Source organism: Haemaphysalis longicornis, unplaced genomic scaffold (assembly GCF_048455015.1).
Source record: "Haemaphysalis longicornis isolate Haplotype H1 unplaced genomic scaffold, Haemaphysalis longicornis Haplotype H1 scaffold_7, whole genome shotgun sequence".
NCBI classification, from domain to species: domain Eukaryota; kingdom Metazoa; phylum Arthropoda; class Arachnida; order Ixodida; family Ixodidae; genus Haemaphysalis; species Haemaphysalis longicornis.
In genome coordinates this window covers 44,085,879-44,113,827 of record NW_027526422.1, presented here as the reverse complement: position 1 = coordinate 44,113,827, position 27,949 = coordinate 44,085,879, and the positions used below count along the sequence as shown (strand labels likewise).

The following is a 27,949-nucleotide window of genomic DNA, read 5'->3' as shown; positions in this document are numbered from 1 at the left end:
TTTGTAGTCTACAGACACTATGCTCTAACAACGCCGACACCCGATACACGGGCGTCGCAACCTACTCGCACCGAAGAGCCCATGCAATGGTTGTCTTCCTACCCGACACGGTGGCTCAGTGGCTAAGGCGTTGTGCTGCTGAGCACGAAGTCGCGGGTTTGATTCCCGGCCGTCGCGGCCGCTTCTCTAATGGAGGCGAAAAGCAAAAACGCCCGCGTGTACGAGATTTCGGCGCACGTTAAAGATCCCCAGGTGCTCAAAATTAATCCGGAGTCATCCACTACGGCGCGCCTCATCGCCGGCGTTGCGTCGGCACGTTAAACCCTATAATCAATCAAAATCAATGGTTGTCTTCCATTCCCAATGCTCCGTCCTCTGAACCGCCACCCCCGCCGATACCAACACCATACCGCCGAGAGACAGGCATAGCCCTCGCCGCCACCACAGCCCCTACCGGCTATGTAACCATCCGACTCGCATCAAGATTGCCGGAACTTTCTGACCGGATGCATTTCACCTTCCACCCACAAGCTTCTTCAGACAACCAAAACCCTGACCCACACCCAAATTGTGTGGACCCTAGGTCATGCCTTACTCCCAGGAAATGAGGGGGCTCACCCCGCTGCCTGTGATATCCAACTTCGGGTATTCCCATAGGGGGCGGACGGCTTGGCAGCATCCATCTCTTACTTTAGCATTTCCAGCCGCTACACCAATGTATTTGACCACTACCGTCAGAGCCGCAGCAATTACCCACACCCTCACCCTTCCCTCAACACTTGCGACGCCCGGCGTTGGCGCAGACTCCAGACGCAAACGTACTTCAACACCCCTATCCTTCATCATATATCCCCCACTACATACCGTTGGTCATTAAGTGTAACAGAGTGGACTTCTAGAGAAGGCAAGCGGGGCAGGGGGTGGCAAAAAGTTAGTTGGGCTGATGAGATCAAGAAGTGTGTGGAGATAAATTGATCGCAGTTAGCGCAAGACCGGAATAATTTTAGTGGGAGGGGCCTTTGCCCTGCGGTGGGCGTAGATAGGCTGATGGGGATGATGATGACGACATACCCTTACAACTGCCCAACCTGCCATACTCCCCATACGACTTACCATCTCGTATGGGCATGCGCCGACCAACCTCCCTCCCCCCACTCCTGAGCAGAGGAATGCCGGCTGACCAGCTTTCAGCTCGAGATTCAGAAACACCTGATCTCCCGTGCTTTAGCTGCAGCGGTTCCTCGCGGCTTTTCTAAATTAAGAAGAGGTCACAAACCTTCATTTCATTTTTTTTTGGCTCAAATAAACGTCTTTAGAACAACACCACCACCTACTCCCGGGTAGTGGGAATGCGCGCTGACCTTCTCGGACTTGCAGGAGAACCTACTAAACGTTCTTTATCCAGTGGGTTACCCGAGCAGCGAAAGAGCGCGGCCACATAAACTAATAAGGCCACTCAACCCCTCTTTAATCTTGAAATGAATAAATGTTTATTCCTTCTCATCCTCTTCTGAGGCTTTACTTACGCTGGTGGCGCTCGCGGTGTGACCTAGACATGGAAAACAATGGACGTATGTAGTAGGCACACGTCTGCATACTCGCTGCAGTTCAAGCTGCAAAAATAACGAAGCAAGGCCCCCGCAACTCTCCAGGTGTTTCTCGTGCCCTCGTTCCAGTTTTATGCTGAGCCGCTTGAAAAACAACCTTTAAACACAACCACACTAGCACACACACACACACACACACACACACACACACACACACACACACACACACACACACACACACACACACACACACACACACACACACACACACACACACACACACACACACACACACACACACACACACCTCTCTCTCTCTCTCTCTCTCTATATATATATATATATATATATATATATATATATATATATATATATATATATATATATATATATATATATATATATATACAGAGAGAGAGAGAGAGAGAGAGAGAGAGAGAGAGAGAGAGAAAGTCTCGCCTGCGTCGTTCAAACACACGTGCTGGCGTCGTGGCATGGAGCTCATTGTCGTGCTCACCCAGGCAAAGCGCGCAAGGCACAGGGACTCAAGTGTCAATAGAGCGAAGCGCACTGCCACAGTTGCTCAGCAATGCGAACTCGTATCTGTAGGCCTTGCGTTACTCAGAACAGTTTTATATAGCACCAGCGTATTCCGACATTCGTATATAGTTCCTGCGTAATAGGACTATGAATTTTAAATCAATACTTGAACGCTTGCAATGTTGCAGTTAAAATAAAAAAAACTACGGTTGATTCCTCTGTCATAGGAATCGGTAAAACGCGAAAGTGAAATATGTAGTGAAATCTGCAGCTGATCATGATTGCGGGTCATGCTGCTGCCTTGTGGGTGTGCTTGGCGAGCGACGTCCTGCTGGCGGGTCACTTCGGCAAGGTGCACTGGCATCATTTCCGTGACGGATATGAAGGTTGGTGAAATCTTGGTGTATCCCGGCATAAAACGCGTTCCTGTAAAAATATAAAACCCGAAAACAACAAACAAGCCTAAGTTTAATACTGTTTTGTATTAAAGGATGCTTCCCCGCAAGAAGACCCTGTGTGCCGGGGTGCACCCTTTACAGGCCACTTGCTTCGTTGTACTGGCGTCATTTCCGTGACGGATATGACGTCAATAAAATCGGTTTATCCAGGAATAAAACAATTTCGTGCTTAAAAGAGACAAAAGCTTGCGAAGTAAAGTGCTTGCGGCGCTACAGAATACGCCGACAGCGCAGGCATTCATGACCCTGAACCGCCTTCTGTTCGTATCAATCGACAATCGCGATCTCTCTAAGTTAGTGCGCTGTGGCTGCCGGAAATGTGTGGCTCCAATTCGACATTGACATCATTCCTTCGAGTTCCAACTAGGTGACATGTGGATCGAAATCCCAAACACACCAAAAACTCCGACTATGTGTGTGCGGCTTGCAATAAAAAAATAAAAAATACAGTGGCAGGCATACAAACAGACAGGAGAACCGGAAGCTCCAAGCTGGAGTTTCCTGAAAAAAAAAAAACTATCGTTTTGAAAGCAAGGTATACTTGCACCGTGGTTGTTGAGGGCCGCAGCCTTCCCCGTTTAAGCACGAGGACACGTATCCGACTTTCAACCATGGCGGCGACATCTGCGACGATAGCAAAATGTTTCAAAACCAGCTGGTTTTGTCGAGCAAGTTCTGTCGAGCAAGCGTCTAGACGCTTGCTCGACAGAACTTTGGGAACACGTACTTGCACTAAAGGCTCATATGCACAATTGAAGACGTACACAGTTACAACACAGTGCAGGATAAACACATACACACATACACGCGACAACGACAGCAGTCCCACAGCCAACCTTGCAAAACAACTGTCGCGCAGTTTGCCTAAGACGTGCAACATGCCTACGTCGACGCAGGGATAGTTTTCAATCTTGCACGTTGTGCTGGTGTGCATAGTGCTCCGGCCAGGAAGCGCTACATCATGTTGCAGCTGCTCGGAGAAAGTTAGACCGGAGTGTAGTCAAAGGTTGTCTAACTTCCGAAATCCTGGTTCGAAGGATGACCTTCTGGTCGGCCTTCACCTCGCCGAGGCATGGGTTGGTATCCACGTTGACAGGGTAGGGATAACAAAATATCGATAGCTCCCAGAAACTATAAATTCCTTACCAAAACCGAGTATCGATAGGATTATCCATTGTTGTGAGGAAGCTGGTTAGTCGCCGTCTTGAAAGGCTGCCGCGCCGACAACGGCGTTACCGTGCTGCAGCCTGCATGATGCGCTAGCGGCTGGGTGCAGTTGTGTGTAAATGCGTAAACGGTGTTGCCGCAGCGTCAGCGGCACCACCTCCTCGCCCCCTATCTACTTGAGGACGTGTTGAGTGTGTCTACCGAAGTTTTAAGCTGCATGGGATGATTGGAAGTTTCAGGAGATGAAGCTGAATGGATTAACATCAAAATAAAAACGAGATTTTGATTTGCGTAGTTTGTGTTTATGAAGGAACCACCGAATGTGAGAGCAAACGGTTTAGGGTTTTCCGCAATGTGTTCGAGGAGTAGAAAGAACGCTGTTTCTTTCTAGTCCGGCTAAATGGACGTTCACAAAGCTCAGAGTGGATCCCATTCATATGCGTTACCATTGTACTGATGATGGCATTCAGGTTTTAAGGAAAAGAGCAGTTTAGTTAGGATAATCCGCAGGGGCCGGTCTCAACACCGTGCGTTAGGCGAGGGCGATGAAAGGGTACCAATCCCACAAACCTCAATCTCGCGTGAATCTGATGAACTCTGTCTGGGTAGTGCATGCGCTTTTTCTGCCTAGGAAATCGCTCCTTCAGGTCTTCGTAATTCTTGGGGTACTAATCAGCGGTATTTTATTACTTGAATTTCTTACAATGAGATATGCATACAGACGGTAGCGCTGGTATACTGCAGCCTTCACCGGCGGTGGCAGCTATGACCCGACGCTCTCGCCGCCGTGAACGCACGTCCGTTTGAGTGTTACAACGCCAGAAATATGGACGAGCAGTGGCCCCTAACGCCGCCATTTTTTTCCTTGTTGTTGTGAAAACAGAACATTTGCTTCACCCTGTGAATAAAAGCAGTTTTGCCGCGTCGTTCAATTCTTAAAAAAAACATCAACAAAATGGTCGCATAAGTTTTCTGCGCATAATACAAACGCGAATTACAAGCTTCTAAGTCCGTCCGCGCGTGGACCTAAGTCGCGGCTGTGTCAACAGTAATCGCCCGCGCTCTTTACAGAATAACCGCGCTCGTTTCAAGGGGCTCAAGAAGGGACAATCCGCGAAGGAGCCGATTTCCCGCTGTGAAAACGGCCTTCTTCGTCGTACCCGCGCCTCCAGCGCTCTAGGAAATCCGCCTCAAAGCGCCCGTAAAGAGGAGGCAAAGAGTCGCTAAGGACTTAAGAAAACAGACAGCGGACACGTGCAACAGAGCACGAAAAAAGGAGTGGTACGATGACCAAAGAAAATGATAAGCATCAAACAGTTAACGCAGAACGAAAGCTTGCGTGCACACTCACAAATTCACACGCGCACCAACGAGGAAAAGAAATTAAAAGAAGAGGAAGCGCAAGGAACTACAAACTCGAAGCGGAAATAATCGCTGTCTCCGCGAAAGCGAATCCCGCGCTGTTTCGCGAGCGAAAACGCGGTTTCGCCACCACAGTTCGCCAGCCTCTCCGCCTCCTCATCCATCCCTGCTCGCTCGTGACGAGACCAGTTGCGGCATTCGACGGGCCCTTCTCCTAACCCCGGGGAGGACGGTGCGTTGGGCAGCGATGCGAGAGGCCCGAAAAAAGGAAGAATTTGTCGAGGGAGAGGTTAGACGGTGGGAGAGGCGCCGCCTGCTTTCGCCGAGAGGGAGAGCGTGTGCCCTTTGCTCTGGCCCGTTTTCGTTTTCAGCCGCGGACGCCCTCCTCTTCCTCTCCCTCGAGTCGCTTTCCTCCTCTCCCCGGGGCTCCCGTCGTACAGGAGACGCAGACAATTGATTTGCATCAGCGGTGCCAAGGTATAAAACTAGCCCGCGGGCTCCGCTGAAAGCCTTTCAGTCCAGAGGGTCCTTGCTTTTCGCTTCGTTCCTTCGCGCAGCCTTTGTGAATCAGTGCTAAAGCTCGCTTCGTATTTCACATTCGACGTTCCAGCGGCGTTATTCAGCGGGTGAATGGACTGGAGAACAACAACAAGAACAAAAAAGAAAAATCTATATTCGTTTCGTGTTACGTCTGCGTGGAAGCCGGCTGTTGCGTGTGAGCGAGCGGAACTGAGGATTTTTTTTTTTTTCGCGATTGAAGCAGCATAACTTGTTTGCGCTTCGCTTAGTCATTTATTTGTGCCTTGCGCCGCCAATGTTTTATTTTATTTTTTCTCTCTAATTCTGAACGTGGAGTGAGGACGACGCCTGCATTTTTGCATACAACCAGCGGAAGTGAACACTTATGAAGCATCATGACAGCGGCGTGACATCTGACGGAAGCGCCAAAGGTCACTTCTCTCTTCGGAAGTGAAAGTGGAGCGGAAGTAAAAAACAACCAAGAAAGACGGGGCCTCATATTGAATTGCCACAGATACTCACCCTTCTCTTTCGAAGAAGCTGTTGCGCGGAAGGAAAGCACAAACGATCGCTCAGCAGGACGGACGGAGTGTAAGCGATGAAGCCTTTCTGACGCCCTGCGAGCCTCCTTTGGAAACGCCGAGTGCTATTGGCTACGAGAAGAAGCCCCCCCGGAGTCCGACGAGGAGATCTTGGCGTTTTGCTACACTGCGCGGAGAAGCGGGCGAGGCCGTCAAACGGTGTTGATCGGATCCACGGACACTAGTCGTCTCTCCCAAGATTACCGGAACTACTCCGGCGGAGCCCGAGTCGTTTCCGTGTCGCCTGCCGGAATTGGACTGCTCAGCGAAGCGACGCGGGAGTACTGTCCGGCGCGGAACTTCCGTTTCCTGTGGACGCTGTCTTTCGGAAGTGGACGCCACCGACAGAACAAAGGGCCGATGATTTTCTCCATTTCGACCAATGGCGATGTGCCGCCTCGCGGTACCAACCAGGCGCCCACGCAGGGACGCGACACCAGCAGTCCACCGGTCAGGACCACTAACGCACGGAACGGGTGAGCCTTTTTATACTCCATCGGTCGAATACATCGCTGTCACCTTCTTATTCCGCTCACATTCTCATCTTAGACGAGAATCGCAGGAGCGCAGTCTCATACCTGCCGGCAACATTGATATATCGTTTGGTGCTTTTATTGCGCTTTCATTCTATTTTTCCATGAGTATTGTATAGCGCAGTACCATACCTGCTCACCTCGTTTGTAAATAATTGGTACTCTTGTTCTGCTTGCGTTCTCTTGTTACGTAAGCATCACGGGAGCGCAGTAGCGTACCTGCCCGACGCTTAGTTTGTATTCTTGTTCCTCTCACATTCTCTATTTAAGTGAGCATCGTAAGAGCGCAGTACTGTGTACCTTGCCAGTCACTCAGGTGCATAGTTGGCAGTCTTGTTTAGCTTACTTTCTCTTCTTTGATGAGCATCGTATGAGCACAGTATACCACACCTGCCCATCGCGTCAGTTTGCAGTGCGTAATCTTGTTCCACTTACATTCTCTTCTTAGATTAGCATCGTAGGATCGCAGTGCCATACATTCCCGCTGGGTTGGTATCTGTAGTTGGTATTTTTCTTCTTCTGCTTACATTATCTTCTATGAAGAGCATCGTAGGAGCGCAGCGTACTTTACCTGCCCGTGGCGTTGGTATATATAGTTGGCATTTTTGTTCCGCTTGCATACTCCTCTTACATAAACATGGTAGGAGCACAGTGCTATGTACCTTCCCGCGTGGTTTGTATGCAGCAGACATGTACGCGTTACCCCCAAAAGTAACTAAATGCGTTACTAGTTACCGATTATCAAAAGGAACTCGTGAGTTTTCCGAAAATTACCGAGTTACTTTTCACGCTACTTTGACGACCAAACGCACAATTGTTTTGTGTCATGATCCATTGTTTCCTTTTTAGTAGTCGTTGCACTTAAGCGGTTACTGCCTCTCGAAGTTTGCATCGGTTATGTTTCCCCGTGTCCTCGGCCGTGAATCCCGGACCGTGATGAACGCATCGGTTCCTTCCTGCCTTTTGTTTTATCTGCAATTCGATTGGTCGGCTTCAGTATCAACGCCTAACGTCTTCTCATCTGCGCCACCTAAACTATTCGTTCGTCTCGGCCTTTGTTATCATGACGTTACCAACATGTGTCCTTGGAGTGGGCGCCCGTGCTTGACTCGGGATAATACTGGCTGTTAGAATCTCGCACGATGCGCCGACACTTGCGTAAATTGAATGCTACAAGAGGCCGTGATGAGCGTGGCATCATTCACAGTAGAAATGACGCCCCGAACCACAATAATATAAACAAGGGCGCTGCTGCTTTCGAGGCAAACACCAACGCGATGTGCGTATAGACGCATGAACAGGTTCGAATAATAACAAGGCAGTTTAAACGGCGTTGTATGCACGTTACTCCACAGATGTGACAAGATACAATTACTCGTCACTTGGCCTCAAAGGGAACTGAACACGTTACCCGATCCTTCCTTAAAATAAGTGACTAAATACGTTACTGGTTACCGAGAAGGTTAACTAGGTAGAAGTAACTCGTTCCTTGTAACGCGTCACGTACATGACTGGATACAGTTTCTTGTTACGTCCACGTTTTCCCGGAAAATCTTGACATTATATCAAGCTGTAGCGGTGGCTAAGTGGTGAACGCTTTCGGTTGCTGAAGGGGACGTCGCCCATACGGGTCCAAGCGTGGTGCCAGTGTTTGCTACGCAAACGAAATACGAAACACCCGTACGATGTGAATGAGAAAATGTGAATTTAGCTGATTTAATGATTTCCCCTAAACCTTTCGTGAACCCGAAGCTACTGCCTGACGTGGTTATAATGAAATGAAATGCTGTCATCTCGATGCGTATCCCACGGCCTTAGTTCACGTCCATGAACCAAAATGAGATATGTGTGCGTGTACATACATAGTTTTGTGTTCAAGTTTAATTTGCTGTTGAGCCGTGCATGATGGTTGGGGCACCCGCCGCGTTGGCTCAGTGGCTAAGGCGTTGCGCTGCTGAGCACGAGGTCGCGGGTTCGATTCCCGGCTGCGGCGGCCGCTTTTCTGATGGAGGCGAAAAGCAAAAACGCCCGTGTGTACAAGATTTCGGCGCACGTTAAAGATCCCCAGGTGGTCAAAATTAATCCGGATCCCTCCACTACGGCGCGCCTCATCGCCTGCGTTGCGTCGGCGCGTTAAACCATACAATCAATCAATAAATGATGGTTGGGGCTCGCTAGAAATGACATGGTATACAGTCACTATATAAGCTGCGCTTGCTTGTTTAGCGGCTTTAAACATGATCCAGTGCTTATTTATTAGATCTAAGATGATCTAACAAACCTACCTCAATTCGATAGCTAAGGTTAACAAGGAGCTCGTCACAAAACCGCGTCTCAGAGACGACGTGCGGCTTCGGCGATTTGCAACATACCAGTATGAATTTTCATTGCCGTGTCGAGGAGGCCCTTTTGTGTAATACAAGATAAAATACAGCACTACTCGCATTTTAATTTTGCACGGATTGCGTTCGCTTTCGCTCGATTTACGAAACCGCTTATAGCAATATCGTTTCCGTGTAGACATAGCAAGGGAATAGGGAAGCGATGCTTATCGAGGTATAGAGGTACAAGACGGCCTAATTGTTCTCTTATTTAGTGTTTCTTTTGCGATTTTTTGAGCGTTTGCCAAACCGGGGCTTGCCGTAATCGCGAAGAGCGCCAACCTCTGCCCTCACGTGCGTTACCCTTGTCGCAGACGTCGAGTCGTCTCCTTCCGGGTGCAATTTCACTTTCCTAAGCTGCTTGAACGTAAGGTCGCACGTACGCTTTCAGGCGACGTCGGAGGGTGCATCTCGATGGCAGTCGAAAGGAATAAAGAAAAGGCCACTTTATTACGCACGTCGGAAGTGCTGGTTTAATATTCTGTACGGCGTCGCTCATAACTCACACCCCGTTTTTTTATGCATGAGACACCGTGCAGTCATTTCTGCCCTTCCCTGATTGCAAAAATCTTGTTCCAGACCTTTCGTTATGAAACAAAAAAAAAGTAGAAGAAAGTTCACCGGGAACGTGTCGCAACAGTAGAAGCCAACAGTACCTCTTATATAATTGCGCAAGGATGTTAAGCTTCAAGGACAGAGGCAGCTAAGTGGACGCTTTGCCGGCTGGTTTCCTGCATGGTTAAAATAATTTATCGTGCCATCGTCCTATTCCACAGTTTAGTTTTCTTCTTGCCGTTGTTTTCCCTCTTGCCTTTTATCCACTTTTTTTCCCTGTCGCTCGTTTTCATTTGACGAAACTACTGCTTACTTTGTCACGAACTGTCGTAGAGGAATCCGTTCCCGTCTGTGATACACAGTTTGTATTCGTTTTGTTTGTATTAGCCACCTGTTCTCCGTCGTCCGGCCAAGTCATGAAGACCTAGCAACAGAACTTTCTTCGCAGGCCCCAATGAAGTTTTCCCAATCCAATCCAATCCAATCCGTAGTCACAGAAGGGGCTGTACGGTGTGTGCAACACTGCGCAGGCGGCCACTTAACCGACTCCTCGCCGCGCACTTTAAGGCAATCCTACGGTTAATTTTTCAAACAATGCACTCGAGCGACTAACCCATGCCGCCAGCAAAGCAACTTCGACAAATGTCACCAACATGCAACCAGTTTTGAAACAAAATTGTGATCTGCGCTGTGGCGCTGCGCAGTGCAGATTGCCATGATTTGAAGCGCCACAAAAAACACGGACGAAGAAACAGAGTAGACGAGACAGGCGCTATAGTCTCGTCTACTCTGCGCCCGTCTCGTCTACTCTGTCTTCGTCCGTGTTTCTTGTTGCGCTTGAAATCATGGCAGCTATTCACGAACTAGTCCAGCAAGAAGTTCTTCGCAGTGCTGATTAACGTCATGCTTGCATCGCATGATGCCACAGTGCAGACCGAGATTTCTAAAGCGAACGCTTTCTTAGTGGTACCGATGGCGTACTGTAAAAAAAAAAAAAAAAAAAAAAAAAAAAACTAATGCATTTTCCCGTAGACCGGTCGGTCGACCGCAAAGCTCTGATAAGATCGTTGGACACACGGCGCATGCGTGAAACCTGGCTTCCATTGTGTCGAAAGGGTTACTTGAAAATGGCGAAAATGGAAGCGGTTCTAGATAAGACAATGCACGCATCGATCACGAAGAAGAATTACAATAGCATACCTTTATCTCATAAACAACGTATCGGTATACGTTTAGATCGTTCGTAGATGCGTTTATTTAGTGCGCGAAAAATCGTCTCGCGCGGGTTCGTTCTCCATTTTGCGATTTGGGTCTTTGAGGGTTTGACGATCGATTTGGCGCACTTTCAGCGAAGGTTGGTAGACGCACTTTAAGATTTCGCGCTTCTTCTCTCAACTTTCTTTACGAAGGGATGGCAAATTTTTCAGTCATCCTCATTTGCCGAAATTTCACTGTTGGTGGCGTGGATTGGTCAGTCGAGTACATTGTGACGAAGCGGAACGGAGGTTTGTCTAGTAGAGACCGCATTTATCAGAGGGTGGGTAGTAAAAATGGGTTGGTGTAATCGATACGTCGAGGCACGTTAAATAACCTGAGGAGATTTAAATCAAATCAGGGGGGGGGGGCAATTTTAAATAAAATTGTTACATACGTGGGAATATACAGACGTTGGTGCCAAAGCCAAAAGGCTGAAACGGGGCCCTCTTTAAAGGGACCCCTGCGACACTTTCTGTAAACGCTTTCACTCTTTCCTTCGCGACTGGAAGCACTGCGAAAGCAACCGTTATCGCCTGCATGGAGCGGCACTGCGTGATTTGCTCGTCGCACCAGATACGCCTTCCGTTTCTGCTTTGTTTTGGTGGTTTTATTTTTAATGTTTCGTTGCTGCAACTGAAGGCAAACCGGCCAACAGCCGCTACATGGCCTCAGTGACGTAATTCTGGCCGTCGAAGAACGTCAAGACCGGGAAAGAGAGAAAAATCTTTAGAGCGAGTTTCCAAGTTATCTGATGAGCATATAGCAGTAATTTTTGGCTGAGGTACTTTGCGACCCCCTAATCTAAGTCCTGGGTGTGTTGGGTGACTACGTTCTGCAAGCATTTAGATTCCCCCAAAAGTTTAAAAAAGTGCTGCAGGGTCCCTTTAATTAATTAGTACGGTTGTATCCAAAGTCTACGCAGTAAATACAGAGTTTTATATTTTATAGCCATTACACTCAAAGCGGTGCAAAGAAATAAATTTTACGCTCCAATAAATACGCCCGTTTAACGCATAGTTTGCGGTCGGGACAAGATGACGTCGAGGCGCGCTAGACGTGACGACACCGTAGCGTGTCAACGTCGCCTACCGTGCGACGAGGACAAGCGTGACCAACGTGAACACGCCGCGACCGGGCGGGGCTGGTGCAAAGGCGTGAAGTGACGCTCGTTCGCTGCGTGACAGTTCACGGCTCATCGGGTGGCCTTGCACTCTTACTCTTCCGCGGGACGACGCAGTAGACCTTGCGTTGGGCTCCCGTCTTCATTGACGCGCATTCCTTGCGGGCGGGGCCTCGTTAGACACAGTCGTTCGTGAATATGCTATGTACATATCGCATCGTACTGTTTCCATGGCCGCCTTCAGGCTTGCTCTCGCTCTTCCTCCATTTCGTTGCCGTATTCTCCACCGCTGAAAGTGGTTCTCTCCTCTTCCTTCGCATACCTGCTACTGTACAAGCAACTGCGACCTTACGTTTAAAAAGCAGAGCCCTATTTTATCATTGGGCTAAGCGAAAGTGTGGTCGTATGAACGTACGTACCACACGACCCTTCGTCAACATCTCCTTCATCTTTATCTGTGAGGAGCGGATTTACGAGTATCGTCATTATCCCACCTAATCATATACGAATCATAAGAAACGAGATAGCGAAGCACGAAACGAGGAACGGGTTCGTATCAAAGGAGACAGTCGTGGTCGAGTAGGCAGACTAATAGAATTATACGGTACCTGTGCTCTTGAGGAGCTCCTCATACGCTCCCCACAAACTCAAAGTGGGGAGCGAATGAGGAGCGTTATAGGTAGTATCCACAGACTCTGACGTATACGAGGGAGCACTTTAGTTCGGGTGCGTCCATAGAAGCTTTTTTTTTTTTCTTGCTGATTTACCTCTGAGAAAGATTGAAAACTTTAGTTCTATGCTAAAACGCAAATCTTTACTCAACGAACATAGGAAGTACCAATGGCTCTCCACAAAATTTTATTTCTCTCTTCAAGTGCCCATTTAAAAATCTCGTTGCGTTCATTAGAAAGAACTCTTGTCTAACACTTACAAGCATCTAGATTTGTAACCGTTGGATTCCACCACTGCGACAGGGAATGAGGCATAGAGGTCGGCTTCATAACGCGATGGACGCAGGTTCGATTCCGATCACGGGAAGCGTTTTTTTTTTTTCTTGTGGTGCTTGATGTGTCCTTGTGGAAATTTTTCGTTTAAGTTGGCTTTCCTGCATTGCGTTTTGGGTGTAACCGAGGACGGCACCAGTGAGCTGAACGACGCCTTAGGTCATCCTTTCATGGAACCCATTGTGTAAAGTTGGCTTTCCTGCAGTGCGCCTTGCTCGGGCATCGACGCCAATAGTGAGACACAGAAAGTTTCGCTTTAACACAGGAATTACGATTTCTATTTATTCTTATGTGAGTCTGAAGCTGAACTTCAAAAAAAATTATCTTCATAAAGTGTGCTCACGTGTAAAACAAACATGTTCTTGGAATATGGATGTTTTCAGACCACGCTAGGTTCTTCGCCTGGGTGCAGACACAGGAATGATAATTAGTTGTTTTGAACATTGATAACGCCAATAGCGACCAATTTGTGATCGATCTTCCTCTTTCACAGCCTCTTCCAGCCGATCCTGGTATCTTCATAACTTCAATGCGAGCAGCGAGAAAGGCGAATAATGACTGTGCCTAACGTAACAATATCATTACATGAAAATTTTGCGTTGCTTACATTCTTTTAATCAACGGTGGCCGCTCAACTTGCCCTTCCTGCTGCCTTTAAACTTTCCGGCCACCGTGTGTATCGCGGATGAGTTGCGTTGTGAGGGACTTTTGAAGTGAGTTCATTTTTACGATGAAAAGTGTGCAGCTTAGTACTCCACCCTGCGGGACCCCATTTTCTTAAATGTGTGTTCTGGAAAATGATGCACCGACCCTTACGCGGAAAGTTCGTTCAGACAGGTATATGTCTCGGGATAACAGCGTTGCTTTTGCTAAAAGTAACCCCTTATTGTTCTTATGATTGCACACGCCGACATTTCCCCGTGCTATGTGCGCTTATCTCATCATATAGCGTTCGAAGGCACACTATGTTCCACTGCCTCAGCACAGAGTGACACTGACATTACACCGTTGTTTCTCTCTCCCAGTGAACGGGTTTCACATATTGCATTAACACCCAGAAAAATGCTCGACTGAAGATGACACATCGTGTGTTCGATGTCCAGACTTGTCGCTGTCAAGGAGGTGCGACGCAGTCATGACAAATTATGCGTCAAAATGGTGGCACGGCATCTTTAAAACAGCTGCTGAACTCACTGACCATCTTAACATACGGTGTTAGCTTGTCGACGCCACCGTCACGCAGCTGCCTGACATTAAATTCTAGCCTTTCGGTGTTATTTTTTAACAGCGACGCTATTTAGCAAACCGTAACTTTTCCTGTCCGCAGTTAAAAATACCAAGAAAATTCGTGCTCACGTGAGCGCGTGCCTCGTGGCGACCGCCTGGCAGTTAAAAAACAAAGAAAATGTCGAGCGCAAGTGTGTGCATGCCTCGCGACGACCGCCGCCCAACGTCCCCGGCGCACGTTTGTCACTCCAAGCATACCCACTTATCGAGATTGGCCACAATTGGTCAACAAAAAAAAAAAAAGAACTCCAGCGTTCGCCGTAATCGTGGAAGCGCTTGCTCAGAACGAGAAAGACACGTCATAGCGTACGCCCCCCTCCAAGGTGATATCCAATGATTATCACTTCTAAAAAAATGAAGGAATCTCACACTTATAGCAACAATAATAGAGTAAAGGTCGTTGCGGCTGCGAAGAACGAGCAAATCGGCTGCTATTGGGGACTGTCGTGATGGTCGTGAAGGTTGCGCACAGCTTCGCTACCTTCAAGTCTTTACGGGTTAGTGTAAGTTTCGTTCATTTTTTTTCTCTTTCTTTCCCCTATCAATATACCGCGTTGCAACAGGTCAGATGAGCACCGCATTATCGGGAAATAAGAGGGAGAGTATACCCTGTTTGTGATAGTAGTAGTAGTGCTATCGGATCATGCTCCTGTCTACTGGTCCGCCACGACTGTGGAGTAGGATCGCTGTTCACGATAGGCTCTGAAAAGCCACCTTCGCTTCAATTCATCGTCGAGAAAAGCAGCTCGCAAGGAACGCCGAAGTTCGAGCAGAGGCGCACTGCTTCGTCACCGCCCGTCGCAATTACAGGCAGCGGCGGCGGTCCATTTCACGCATCCACGCCTCGGCCGGCCGCCCGCTGGCGAACACCGCCGCCCTTCTGCCCTCTCGATCCTCGAAGGCGCGCGCCATTGTTTCGCGAAGGGGGTTGAAGTGGAGAAAAGGGCCAAGTCAGCATGACACCTTTCGCCGACGGCTGCCGCCGAGGAAGTCTGAAAATAGAACGACCAGCCCGCACGCGCCGCCGAGAAGAAAGCCGTGCACGACGAGCGAAGACGGCGGTCGACAGGAGTGGTGGCAGGACTACTTGCTACCTTCCCAGCTGCTTGGGAGGTCTGAGCGCAACTGCCCTCGCAGCTCAATCTTCTTAAACGTCCCTGGCTCGTTTTGACCCCAAGCCGACATTTCAGTGTCGCCAATTTGTAGAAGTTTTGTGCCCGTTAGCGTCTGGTCGTTAGGGGGCCACGCTCCCTCTCGAGACGACTTTGTCTGGCAGATTGCAGCCACCCCCTCCCGTCAAATCCTCGTATTAGCGTTGCAATTAGCGTCGCGAATTTATAAACAGCGCAGCTGTTTAGGCTTTCAGTTCCGCTGTCCGGCGTACCAGAAAAAAGTACCAAGAAAAAACACCAAGCGCGCGTGAGAGTGCTTGGCGTCGTGAAGAGCGCCCGGCGTCAGCCAGCCCGAACTTTGAGAACACTCTGCCCAGCGTTCGTGGCGTGATCTCTTGCGTTCTATTTTCTCGCCAGTTCACGTGCGTTCGCTCCTTAAGTGGTGAGCACAGACGCCTAGTTAGCGAAACCAATTGCCGTGGGTTCCAGCGCGTGCTAACGCTGTCTACCTTGGGAGAGATGTGAAAGGCTGCGGACAAAACGATCCGGGCCTGCCAGTCATGGAGGGAGACCTTTCAACGGCAAGTTCGGAAATCCTTGTGAGGTGCAACATCCGAGCTTACGACGAAGGGAGACGGGCCGCCAGCTCTTCTGTTTCGCCAGCCTTTCACACAGTGCAAGCTGCGTCAATTTTTATTCAAGTGACATGTTTGTTTTCGTCATTTCAAAGCAACAAAAAACTTTTTTTTTTTTTTTTTGGGGGGGGGGGGGGAGGTGTTGACAAATTAACTCATTTGAATAAGGTTAGTTGTAGCGTTGTAGTGGCTTAAATAATTACAACGTAGTCATGTCGAAGTTTGGACTCGGAGAGGTCAACTAATGGCCGCAAGAGTTCTCTGCAGGTAACTCTAGGGCAATGCACTGGTATCCAAAAAAATTCCCACATAGAGACCGAGCACTATAAGGCAGCTCCGTTAACCCGGCGGGTCACCCACACAATACAATGAATGGAACCGCAACGCGCCTGCCGAAAGCATCGATAAGGTTCGCAAAGGTTGTTAATGGCGGGGTGTAATTTCGTGCAGTTTTTTTTATTAAGTAGTTGAGCGGCTATACGGGTAGCTTTTCGTTTTAGCTTCTCAATGAATTTTGTACGACGCGACGGCGTTAGTCTTGAAGTACCGTTACCTCTTTACTCGGGAGTACACGGGTCGATAATTCGTTTCTCACTTCGCCCTACTACACTGCCGTAATAACTTTGCAAGGGGAGCTTACGACTCGCTTGTTTAGCCACGGTCAGCGATTTTTAGTATTTTCTTGCGGAGGCGTGCGGGGCTTTGCGTGACTTTTGGACTTCTCCGACTGCAGAGTTTCGTTTGCTAAGGACCGGTTTCTTCAAGGCTACAGGGCCGTTAACTTAGCGTGACTGCAGCATTCATCTTGCAATCGCGTCCTCCGCATATACGCATACCGCTGTCGTCGGGGCGACACGACACTTTTTTCTACTCTGCTTACCTAAGTTTATGGTGTGTCGCGCGTCCATTAAACGAAGTGGTCCACTTCGAGGCACACGCGCACGCAGCAGCGTCAGGCACCGATTTCTTGGTTTTATGACCTAGGACAGCATGCGAGCTGTTTCGCAACCCCGCGGACCTGGCAAAAGTAATGCGAGAACGCCGAGCTTACATTAACTATTTATGTATGTTTTGGGTCGTTCTGTCGTTCTGTTGTTTTTTCCAAGTTTATGAGGCTATTTCGAATTTATTTATATTTTTAAGACAGGGGACAACCCAGGGTAGCTCGTAAGGGCTTTTTTTACACATCTGTTACGATCGTACCGGTAATGGCTATCGCGAAACACCAACGTCGCACACCGCACGATAGTGTTTTATTAAGGAGTTATCGAATGACCGCACGAAGTCGTCACAACCGCGAAGGAAGCCAAATTCAATCTTCGCGTTGATTTGCGCGGCGAATGGAAATAGAGTCGAAGGGTCGGCAGGTTATGGCATCTTCTTGGGCAAAATGGAAGCACGGGCTTGTTTTCAAAAAGAAAGCAATATACAAAAGCGTTTGCACAGCGTGGGTTTTCTGTCTGGCAAAACTTGCTTTCTTTTACATCGGGGATGCGAATTCAGTCGGGAAACAGCGATTCATGAAGTTTTGCTGAATGCGGTGGTAAAAATAAGTTTAAGATATTTAGATTTTAAGTGACGGATAAAGTAGGTTAGGATGGAGAACTCGTATGGAGATATGTGCGCAGTGCTGGCATTTTGTGAAAATATGCAATAGACACGAAGCGTTTCTTTCCAAATTCTTTTTTAAGAATTTTAAAGCTCCTAAACGGGAGCAAGGAGGAGATCGCGCGGTGCTTCCGTTGTCAGCGAACTCCATGCACAGAAAGATGTCGCTGGTTGTAATAAACAACTACAACAGCAACAGAAAGAAACAAATGCAGAGGTGCTATATGTTATCACCCGAAACAAAGAGGAAAATAACAACAAAACAACAACAACAACAATAATAATAAAATAATCGACGCGTTATTGTACGACCCAAAAAGAAGTGTCCCACTTTCCCAGGCAGCAAAGGTTCACAGCAGGTAAAGGAGACGTCAGCGAGAAAAAAAAAAAAAAAAAAGAAAACGAGAGGTAGGGTTTAGATACAACAGTGTAGCAGGATAGAGTTCACAACCTCGAAATATTATGCAACATGAACAAATATGCTAAAGAATGAATTGAGAGGCTACACATTGAACGCATACAAAACCATAATAAAGGCTACGCACTGAAAGTAAAACAACTCTAAAAAATAACGCCTAGCAGTCACGTTTATACAAAGGCAATATGATTGCATAAATGCAGAAAACAAACATAGAAACAATAAGTGTATACAAATACGTAAATCTAACCCGTCATCATTGTGTATCTTAATATATACAAGGTACTCGGACACGCAAATTCCTTATGGTTCGTCAAGCGGTTCAGTTTCTTACAAAACGTTGAAAGTGGACGATTGAATACGTCCAACCTTTGTGCGAGCGTATTGTAGGGGTGTTGAATGCGGCCCAGGGGTATCTTGTAAATGTCTTGAACGGGGACGTGGAACGGCCTTGTAACAAAATGTTGCCTGTCGGAGTTCTCAAATGAATAGTACCCTACAGATTTGTATAATCAATGAATTTGTACAGAAATAGCAAGTCAACCTTGGCCCCCCAGAGTGTGTATGCGCTGGGAAAATCAATTCCAGATTTATATAAGCGCTTAGCAGTGGCGTACCTATATTGACTATGGACAGGCATTACCTTTTCGATCGCTTAATGACTTCTGCGTTTGTCTGAAACGTTCCGCTTTATGTAAGCCATGCATGCTATAGGATGATAGAGCGAAGTATGGAGCTGAATGAATGTGTCTGGATCGTTAGAATAAGCTCGCATCACTAAAGTTTTTCACTCACTCACTGCCCAGATATGGCGTGCAGAACATAGTGGCCGTGAAGCTCAATGAGAACTATCATGAGTGGAAGGAAACTGAGATTTTTAGTTACGTATTCCCAGTTTAACTCTTCATCACGTATACGATAAATGTTTGTTTAACATGTATGCGACCCTACTATAGCTTTTGCACTGTTAAGTATCAACTTATGTATGTTGCACCAATGTGAAAATATGGCGATGTCACGTTGCATCAGTGTGCAGTCTCCGATATTGTACATTCATTTGACTATTTTAATGTTGTCTGTGTTAAGCAAGAACGATGAATGCTAAGTGGCTGTCGAGACATCATTAACAAAGGGGTAAAACAGAAGAGGTCCCAGGACAGAGGCCTGCGGCGCACCGCTTGTAGTTGAGCATATGCTCAAATACCATCCGTTACACAGCACAAATAGCAGTGAGGTCCAGTGACAAAGTCAAGCAGCAGCACAAGCAGCGTATCAAGAATGTCAAAATTAGGAAGCCTTTGTAGCGAATAATGGCTGGAAAATCCCATTAAACACCTTGCTAAGGACACAGTACATTGCGTCAAGCTGGCCTCAGTTTTCGATCGCAGTTGGTAAAGCGTTCACGTATAAACCATATTGATCCGAAGTAATTGCATTTCCTACCCTTGAGGTAACAAGAGAATGAATTATAGATTCAAAATTGTTTGAAGCACTGCACAGCCGGTTTAACGGCCAATATTTTTTACAATAAGTTTTTGAGCCGGTTTGAGCACAGGTACAACTTAGCAATTTTTCAGCAGTCGGGAAGCTGGCAAGTATTGATGCAGTTTTTGAATGAAGACGGTAGTGTTGTAGCAAGCATTGGAATGAAGGATGGGACTTTCAATAGGGTATGGGAACACCGTCAGGTGGCCACACTATAGCGAGGGCTTCGTGCCCTGATTTTAATCACGCTGTCCTCTCGTGCCGTGCTCTGTGCATTTGCCGAAGAGTGAGAAATGAGGGACGGGGAAGCGTCACAAGAGTGCCTAAGCAAACGCGGCAGGAACGTCGTCAATGGTTACGCCCTCGGAGTTAAGAATATTGATTTGTTCATTTTTATGCCGTCGTGATCCACTTCGGACATAGTTCCGAGTATTTGAGGGCTTATCTTAATGCCACCCCAATTTCCAATGACGTGTAACAAATGTTGATACACACGGGCGTTTTGCATTTCGTCTTCGCCAGAAAAACAGCTTTCGCTTCCGGTAATCGAACCTGCGACCTCGTCCTCAGGCAGCACAGCAGCGTTGTGCTTTAGCCACCAAGCTACCGCAGTGTGGGGAAGAAACTGGAGTGCGGAACTGCTACGATTAAATCGTGAATATAAATGCTGCTCGGCAACTCGCCGTCAACTGGACCACGAACTCCTATTTCGCCGCCGAACATCTTCCCTAACCTTGCGTGCAATCCAACGGAAACTACAGCAAGGCACGAAAGTACAAACCTGAAAATCCTGCCAACTGGTTAGTTTTGAGGAACTTCAAATAATTCCCTGCCTAAGCTTTCAAAACAAAGCATGATCGCAGGATTTCGTAAGCAGGTGTCTACGAAGTAGTTAGGCTGCCTTTGCATAACATAAAAATTACCAAACCTAAACGTACCAATTGCTGTGCTTAGATCTGCGTGTTCTAGTTCTCATTTCTCATTACCTCGACTTAAGAGGGCGCGTGTCCGGGCACAGCCGAACGTGTTCTGCTATAGTTTTGCGTGTTTGAGATGAGAACAAAACAACGTACGTATTCATTATGTACGGTTCAGAGCAGAAAAAGACAGGTACAGAAAAGACACAACACACGAGCGCTTTATTGCACCAAAAGCCACAGCGCTCTTGCGTTATGTCTTTTCTGTCCCTGTCTTTTTTTTTTTTTTTTGCGCTGAACCGTACATAGTAGAATACCAACTAGGCCAGTCAATTACGTTACTAGATCATAGTACGCATTCAGTTAGTTAACTGTTAAGTAAATCCATATACGCGAGCGCCTGAACCGCTTATTTTCACGGTGTGACTAGCGATACAGCGCTAGCTGTTCATTTCAAAGTGCCTGAGCGATCTGCCGCCCTAACGAGTTTGCTTTTCTGTTTCCCTTTTTCAGAAACATGAATGGCATTCAGCTCAAGCCGGTAAGAGCGTCCCCGCATTCACAAAACTCTCGACCGTACCACCCTTATCCCATCTTGATTTACTCGCGGTAGTTATGTCGAGTAGTTTAGTTTACACTTGTATTCGAATACACGTGTTCGGGAATTTCTCTATTCGCCCAAGTCTACACGCTTTTTTCGTCAGAATATGCAACAGAACCAACTAGCCCAAGTTCAAACCTTAGCGTACGTGTATCCGAGTAACTGTGAAAAATAACCTTAAGACTTCGATGCACGTAGCGGGTTAAATAGAAAAGTTAAGCAAACTCTCTCCTCGCGTGCCACTGAAAGCCCTCCATCAACAAGGGGTCGCCGAACGGACTGAGACGACACGAGAAAATGGGGGCATGCAGATATAAGAGAAAATGCAATATGGGATCCGTTCCGCATAATATGCCCATGCAGCATTTACATACGAGAGAAACCCGATTACCATGATAATGGCCTCAGCGCCCGGATCCTGTATTTGTGCTCGCAATAGAAACGGTATAAATCGAAGGGCTCTGGTAACGCGGGCGGACCAAGGTCACGCTCTTTGCAAGCCCGCCCTTGAAGACGTGTTTCAAGGTCGTTCATTCAGAATCGCGCCGAAAATCTCTAAATGTTTGGACGATTGGACGGAAATGGTTCCGTTTTGAGTGACATCGGAGAGTTAAAAAAAAAGGCGTCTCGAGCACTGTTCAGTCAGAGGGCCTCCGCCCTCTTTTATTGCTCCAGCTTTGAAGTGTTGCGTTTAAACTTGTATGTATGCGCAGTATCAGGCTGCTGACCTGTATTAGGCCATTCCGTGCATTCTTGTGTTGGAGAGATCTTACCGAGGAGTAGGCGAACTTTTTCGTATCTGCAAGGTCAAGTACAACAACCTATGAACGAAATCAAAATGAGGAATTAGAAAGGCAGTTGGGAGGGGCACAGCTATTGTTTGTGCGTGCTTTCTTATTTGCCGATAACTAAATTAACTTTTTATGGAAACTAGCAGTTTCTTTAGGGGCAATGTCATCAAGCTACACTTAAAAAATTGAAGACATTGTCTAATCACTTTACCAAAATTGCAGTCTAGAACAGGCAGCGTACCTCCACAGTTTTCAAAGCCAATTCACGAGCACTTTTATATACGAGAAAATTACATTCAAGATTACCATTTTTTTTTTTCATTTCGCTTCGCCCCTCAAGTGACTTGGTTCGGTAAGCTGTGACGATACATTCGCAAATCGGCATTGAACAAATTTAAACAGCACTTATAAAATATAGAGTTGTTATTGCAGCTCGGGTTCATATATAGTAAAACTTCATTTATATTTTCCTCTGTGTACTAAAACCCGAAAATTTGAGCTTTCGGATTCATATTTTAGTTTTTGTGTCTGATTTCTCTCTGATTGTACACACCGTACACCGTACAGCGCACGCGATATTTTATACCGTGGAGTCTGGTAAGACTGCTCTTCTCTCTTACAAGTTCTGGCAAGCTCTTCCAGACTCCGTGTCATTTCGAAGCTTCGTGGAAACTCGGCCCATGATGCGTCGCTCGGATGAAACATGTCGGTCGTTTCAGAGGCTTGTTCTATTTCAGCATATATTTTATGACCGCCCCTACGCACCCTTACAGTGAAAGAAAAGATCGCCTTTTATGGTTCATACTTACGAAGAGAGCGCATGCACTTTTAGACACAATAGGAGGCTCGGTGTGATATTCACTTCGCGGGCAAATATCAGCGCCCAGGCGCCCAGCTTGCTTGTGCAGTGTTAGCGGCCTTTGGCTATTTTCGAGAGCTGAGCTGAGCTTACCGATGACGTCGGCGACACGTCCGAAATGTCGCTGAGAGCACACTTTGTTTTAACAACGATACGCCTGTATTCGTGCGCCCGCTGTGATTTTAGGTTTTTTGCTATGGAGAACGAGTGGCTTCTTCGAGAACACTACGACGAAACGGTGAGCCCCCATAGCCGTTGGGACAAAGAGAACGGAGATCCGGTGTTGGTTTGATGGGGAAAGTCTTCGAGTGGACCAAGTGCGACGATCACTCTTCACCCGTCCGCTCTTACCGGCGAACACACCGAGTATAACTGGTAACGTGTATAGGCGGGAAGGAGCATTGCGTTACCGGTTGCGTTACACCATGCACGCCACCCTACACTCTCATAGCTCACTTTGCATCCCTTGGTACACTCGTTCATTCTCTTTTCCAGTTGGGTGCTGATTCGGCGGGTTCCCAGTGTGGCGATGCTGTAGCGTGTACGGCTCTTTTTATGAGATCATCGGGGTGGGAATTCGATCTTTATACGTATGACGCATGTCTGAATGCGAAAACATTAGGTGCCCCATTGTACGAACAACCAGCGTTCTCTCTTGTGCGTTACGATGGCGGCCGCTGTGAAGAGTATAAAAAAAAACACCCAGAATTGTTGAAATTTGGTACTGAGTGCCTATGGAGATTGCTGCAGTGTGAAAGCAATCCTTCTTGTTCTCAGAGCAATCCTTGAGAGCAAAAGGCGCTCAGGATTGGGGCCAGGGTCAGGGTCCTTGAAGGCGGGAAGGCTTGAAGGCCAGGGTCCTTTCAGCTGTTCCAACAGCTTTTTTTCCTGGTCTCCTTGCAACATGGTTGTGAAATGAACTCAAACTCAAACTCAAATGCTACCCGAAGAAATAAGGCGGAAGTGCCTGTTAATTGATGTTGCTAAACGCGAAGTTTTATTACGATATCAAACCTACGGCGGATGCTAGGCAGGTATTCCCAACGCAAGGCCACCAGTTGGTTTGTTTTCAAGGAACGCATGCGCATTAAGAGAAGCGCAAGAGAAACAGCCATGGCTATTTTCTGGGGCGGATGATACTTGCTTGTCCACATTATTTTTCTCATCGAACAATACACAGAAACGTTACATGCGAAACGGTACTTCTAGGCGTAAAATGCTGAAAAATTATGCGACATAAAGCAATAACTGATAAATGGACATCTAATATTAGCAGCCCAATGAAAATTTGCGTGACATTTATCCGGAATTCAGGTGGACGTGAGTTTTGTGTTCATTTATTGAAAATTCAGAATTTATCTGACTAAACAAATACATACATGTATTTTGCAGTCCTCGTGCCAAAGTGTAACAACCGGGACTTATTCACGTTCGCGAAACCACGCAAAGAAAACAAAAATAAATAAAGAAGCTTCGTGTAAATCTCGTCACATCACCCCTTAAACCTTCCTTCTTTTCTAGTCGAGAAAATCCCAGACCGCGCTCGAATGGCCGTGAAGAAGCGATTATCCTCCCTGAATGCATCGCCTAATTTGCTCCGGCGTTTTAAACAAAATATCCAGAGCCCTTTTTGCGAATCCTCTCCACGAGTGCTTTATACCTTCCCGGTGCGTCGTCTTTCGTCCTCTCAAGTTTCCTCGCTGTGTTCATTCGTCGCCACCCCCCTACCCCCTCTACCCCCAGTACTCCCCCCCCCCCTTCCCTCTTCCAAACTTTGAAATAGTGCGCTGCTTCGACTTCTCTGCATCGAAGTACAGAAGGGCTTGTATGTGCAGCGCTGTGTGTACGTAGCGTCTGTGTCTGCAATCCTACTTTGTTCCCGGCTTGTGAAGTTAATCCGTTAGGGATCAACGCGTCCAGGGACCCGTCCTCCGCGCAAACACCCCCTAATCCGAGCACCTGTCTCTGCCGACATGGAGGCGAGTGGTTCGAACCGTGGCCCCGGCGAACCAGACCCTCGCCAGACGTTTGGCTTCAGGGCGACCGCCACACCTCGGGCATAAAATACCCAAGGACAGCGGCCTCGTTAAGCTCGCCGTTGCCAGGCTGCGGCTCGGGAGTACACAGGAAATAAATATAAAACAAGCCAGAGTTGGGCGGCTGCAGGCTTTAGAAGAAAAGTGGGAGCGAAAAAATAAACAAGCCCTGAGGCATTATCACCTCAGGGGTGTTCCTGCTCCCGTTGAGCCGCCCAAGTGAGGCTTCTGGCCGGCCAGCCGTTATTACATAAGCTTCCACTTCGGCGCCAATCTCAGATGATAAGCGACTTCTTTCTTTCTTTCCTTTTTTCTTCCTTTTCCTACATTTCTTGTTCTAGGATACTCTGAAATCGAGGGAAAAAACATATTAAGCTCAAGTATAGGAAGAAACGAGGCGCTAAAAATGCAGAAATAACATTTCCTTTCAGCTTCGTCTCCCTCAAATTGTTTCGCGTCTCCCATCTTTTTCCTTCTTTTTTTTTTCGGCAGCAAATTACCATCGTGCCGACGATATTCTAGCTTCCCTGTACTTTTTGTCGAGTGGATCCTGAATGGAAAAGGGGGCAAGAAATATGACGGGTGTTCAAGTTTTGCGAAAACATTAAGTTATCTGAATCAATAAAGCGTGGTTTCCAACCACTGCATAACATGTCAGAGAAAAAAAAATTATAACTTGCCACGAAAAGTAACGGGTCTGTGCTTCGATAATTGATCGGCTGCTTCATTAGTCGATTCATTTATTCCTATTATATTTTCTTATCTCTTCCTGTGTACGCGCGTACGCGATTGCGTGTGCAGAGCCCGTCGTGCGATGCCGTCAGACCAGAACGGAAATTATGGGGGCCGTCGCAATTGATTACTTGTACGAGGAAATTCGCAAGAGACAATGCCCAACTGACGAAGTGAACGCGTCTTCCAAACATACGGGAGAAACGCCCAAGCATGCCCCCCTCCCTTTTGTTTTCCTGTTTCTTCATAACTGCCTCCTTACCTGCACAGCCACAAATAAAAAAAAAACTGAACAAAAAGCACGCAATCAAGATAATAAAAAGTGAAAGGGGCATGATTCGCACACATTTCGAACTTCAATAACTGCATCATAAATGAGAATGCAGTCATGCAATGACTGGGCATGTACGGAAATGAACTAGTGAATTTGTGCATTGAAGGTCATATTTTTGTGTTTTCGTTTGATTGGTTGCTGGCTGTGCTTGCATTGCGTGTTTCGTTCTGCCCCACTAATGCAAGAAGAAACGGGCTGCTTCAGAAGGAAGTTGAGCCGGTAGGTGCACAATTTGCTTGGAAGGAAAAACGGCGCTTATAAACAGGACGTACGTTAGAGCGTACAAGACGCAGCGCTGCGCTCTGTCTAGTCTCTCGTTCGTCCTGTTTTCAACCGCTGCTATGACCTCATGCAGGAAACTCGGCAAAAAACTGCAGTTTTGCAGGAACCGAAAAAATTGCAGGGCGTCCGTGTTGCTGCGCGCCAGCAACAAACATTACTGCTTAGTTGAAACGCCATATTTAGGGATTACGTAGTGGTGAAAACATACCATGCAGTTCCATGATGTCTCCCTCGACGTGTCTTTAACAATATGAATTCCAAAAGAATGTGTTGTTGCGTAAGTTAGTCTGATGAATAAGACATGACAGAGCGAAAAAATGTGCACGACGCTGAGGCTTCGCTTTTGGGCATGGAACGCGATGGCGTTAACGGGCCCCGTTTGAAGGGCATTAATTCGTTTTTCGTGTTATGGAGCTGCACAATGACGTATTTTCGATCGCACAGTACGCCTTCATGTGTCCGCGGTACAACTTTCATCTGATTGTTCGTTTTATACCCAAGCGCTGACGTTATCGTACCCCCTAGCGGCGCCCGCCAGCGGTGAAAAATTTCCGCTCGTGCTAGCACCCAATCAGTAGCGTAAGGTGACGCTATGGGATTTTTCTCTCAAGCCGATTTTTCGCACGCGGTCAGCGCCGCCGCCGCCGAGTTTTCTCGGACACGAGGCCCTTAACGCTACGCCTTAAAAGTTGTCTAGGACTTAGACAAAACACACACGACAAGCGCTTCTCACTGTAAGTTCTAGTTCACGTTCTAGAAAGTTCTCCATCTAAGTTACAATTTCAGTTCTAGTTCTAGAAAACGAAAACGAAATACAATGGAGCCCGAGAACAGGTGCGCCGGTAACCTGGAGTTCGCGGTTGCCTGTTTCTTTGCGCCAAAAAAAGGTTCGGTGCCTTGCAACTGCACAAGCAAGCAAGCAAGCAAGCAAATAAATAAATAAATAAATAAATAAATAAATAAATAAATAAATAAATAAATAAATAAATAAATAAATAGAATAATGGCGCGTGTAGCACAAAAGAAGCAACAAATAAATGAATTATTACAAGTATAACCTAGCTTTGGGAGGGGGTACTGGCTAGTTAGTAATCCACCTGTGTGGCCTTTTCTTTGCCATCCCTGCCCGCTTTCGCCCTGTACGCACCATCGAAATTGGAAAACCACTTAGCCAGAACCCTCTTAGTCTTAGAAAAAAAAAATAGTGCTGTTTACATTATATATAGCTTACTTAAGAACTCAGAAAAAATATCTTTATGATTAGGCCCTTTGTACAACGAGGTGTACTGTGTACTGTACTACGAAGCCAGATTTCACTTAACCATAACCTATATGATCACTTCTAAAGCTCAGTTCTGTAAAACTTGTTGTTCGGCTCCCAATAAGTCCAGTTATAGTCATCTGTGCAGCTTTGCGGCTGCACATCAGCGAAGCTTATTCCGTTAAGGTCTCCTTTTCTGGAAGCGTACAACTCGTTTCAATGAGCACGGCAGAGGGTTCATTTCCAAACCCGTTATAACTCGAAGAACCAGCAAAGGAGACACATTTCAAAACTGAGCGATCATGCGGGCGGGAACTTTTTCCCCCTTCAGCCATCTCCAGCCAGTTCAAGGGGGAGGGGGAAGAAAATTTAAGCGGTATGGACACCGTAAACTCGGGGCTAGTGCGTCACGACCGATAAAAGTAGACACCGAAATGAAAGGAATAAGCAGCGCCGAACGCGACGCGGAACGGCCGGGGCGTGCCAGCCGCGTCAGCTGAAATGCATGAGGAACATGCCGCCTGTGTAGTAAGCACATGGCGCGCTCGACGCAGGCGCGACGCCGTT

General features: G+C 47.2%; 1 protein-coding gene across 5 annotated transcripts in view; it reads left to right on the top strand.

Moving 5' to 3' along the window:
• Nep3 (M13 family metallopeptidase neprilysin 3) overlaps positions 1-27,949 on the top strand; it is a 133,962-nt gene that overhangs the window by 31,726 nt on the left and 74,287 nt on the right. For 2 of the 5 annotated variants that reach the window (XM_077677016.1, XM_077677017.1), the window contains exons 1-2: positions 5,602-6,650; positions 21,000-21,027. The exons of 1 other annotated variant lie outside the window; for it this stretch is intronic. In XM_077677016.1, coding sequence (XP_077533142.1) covers positions 6,535-6,650; positions 21,000-21,027 — 144 coding nt within the window. In that variant the 5' untranslated portion in view covers positions 5,602-6,534. Of the gene's footprint in view, positions 1-5,601; positions 6,651-20,999; positions 21,028-27,949 lie in introns of those variants that run through there. 2 more of the 5 variants (XM_077677018.1, XM_077677020.1) reach the window with 2 other exon arrangements.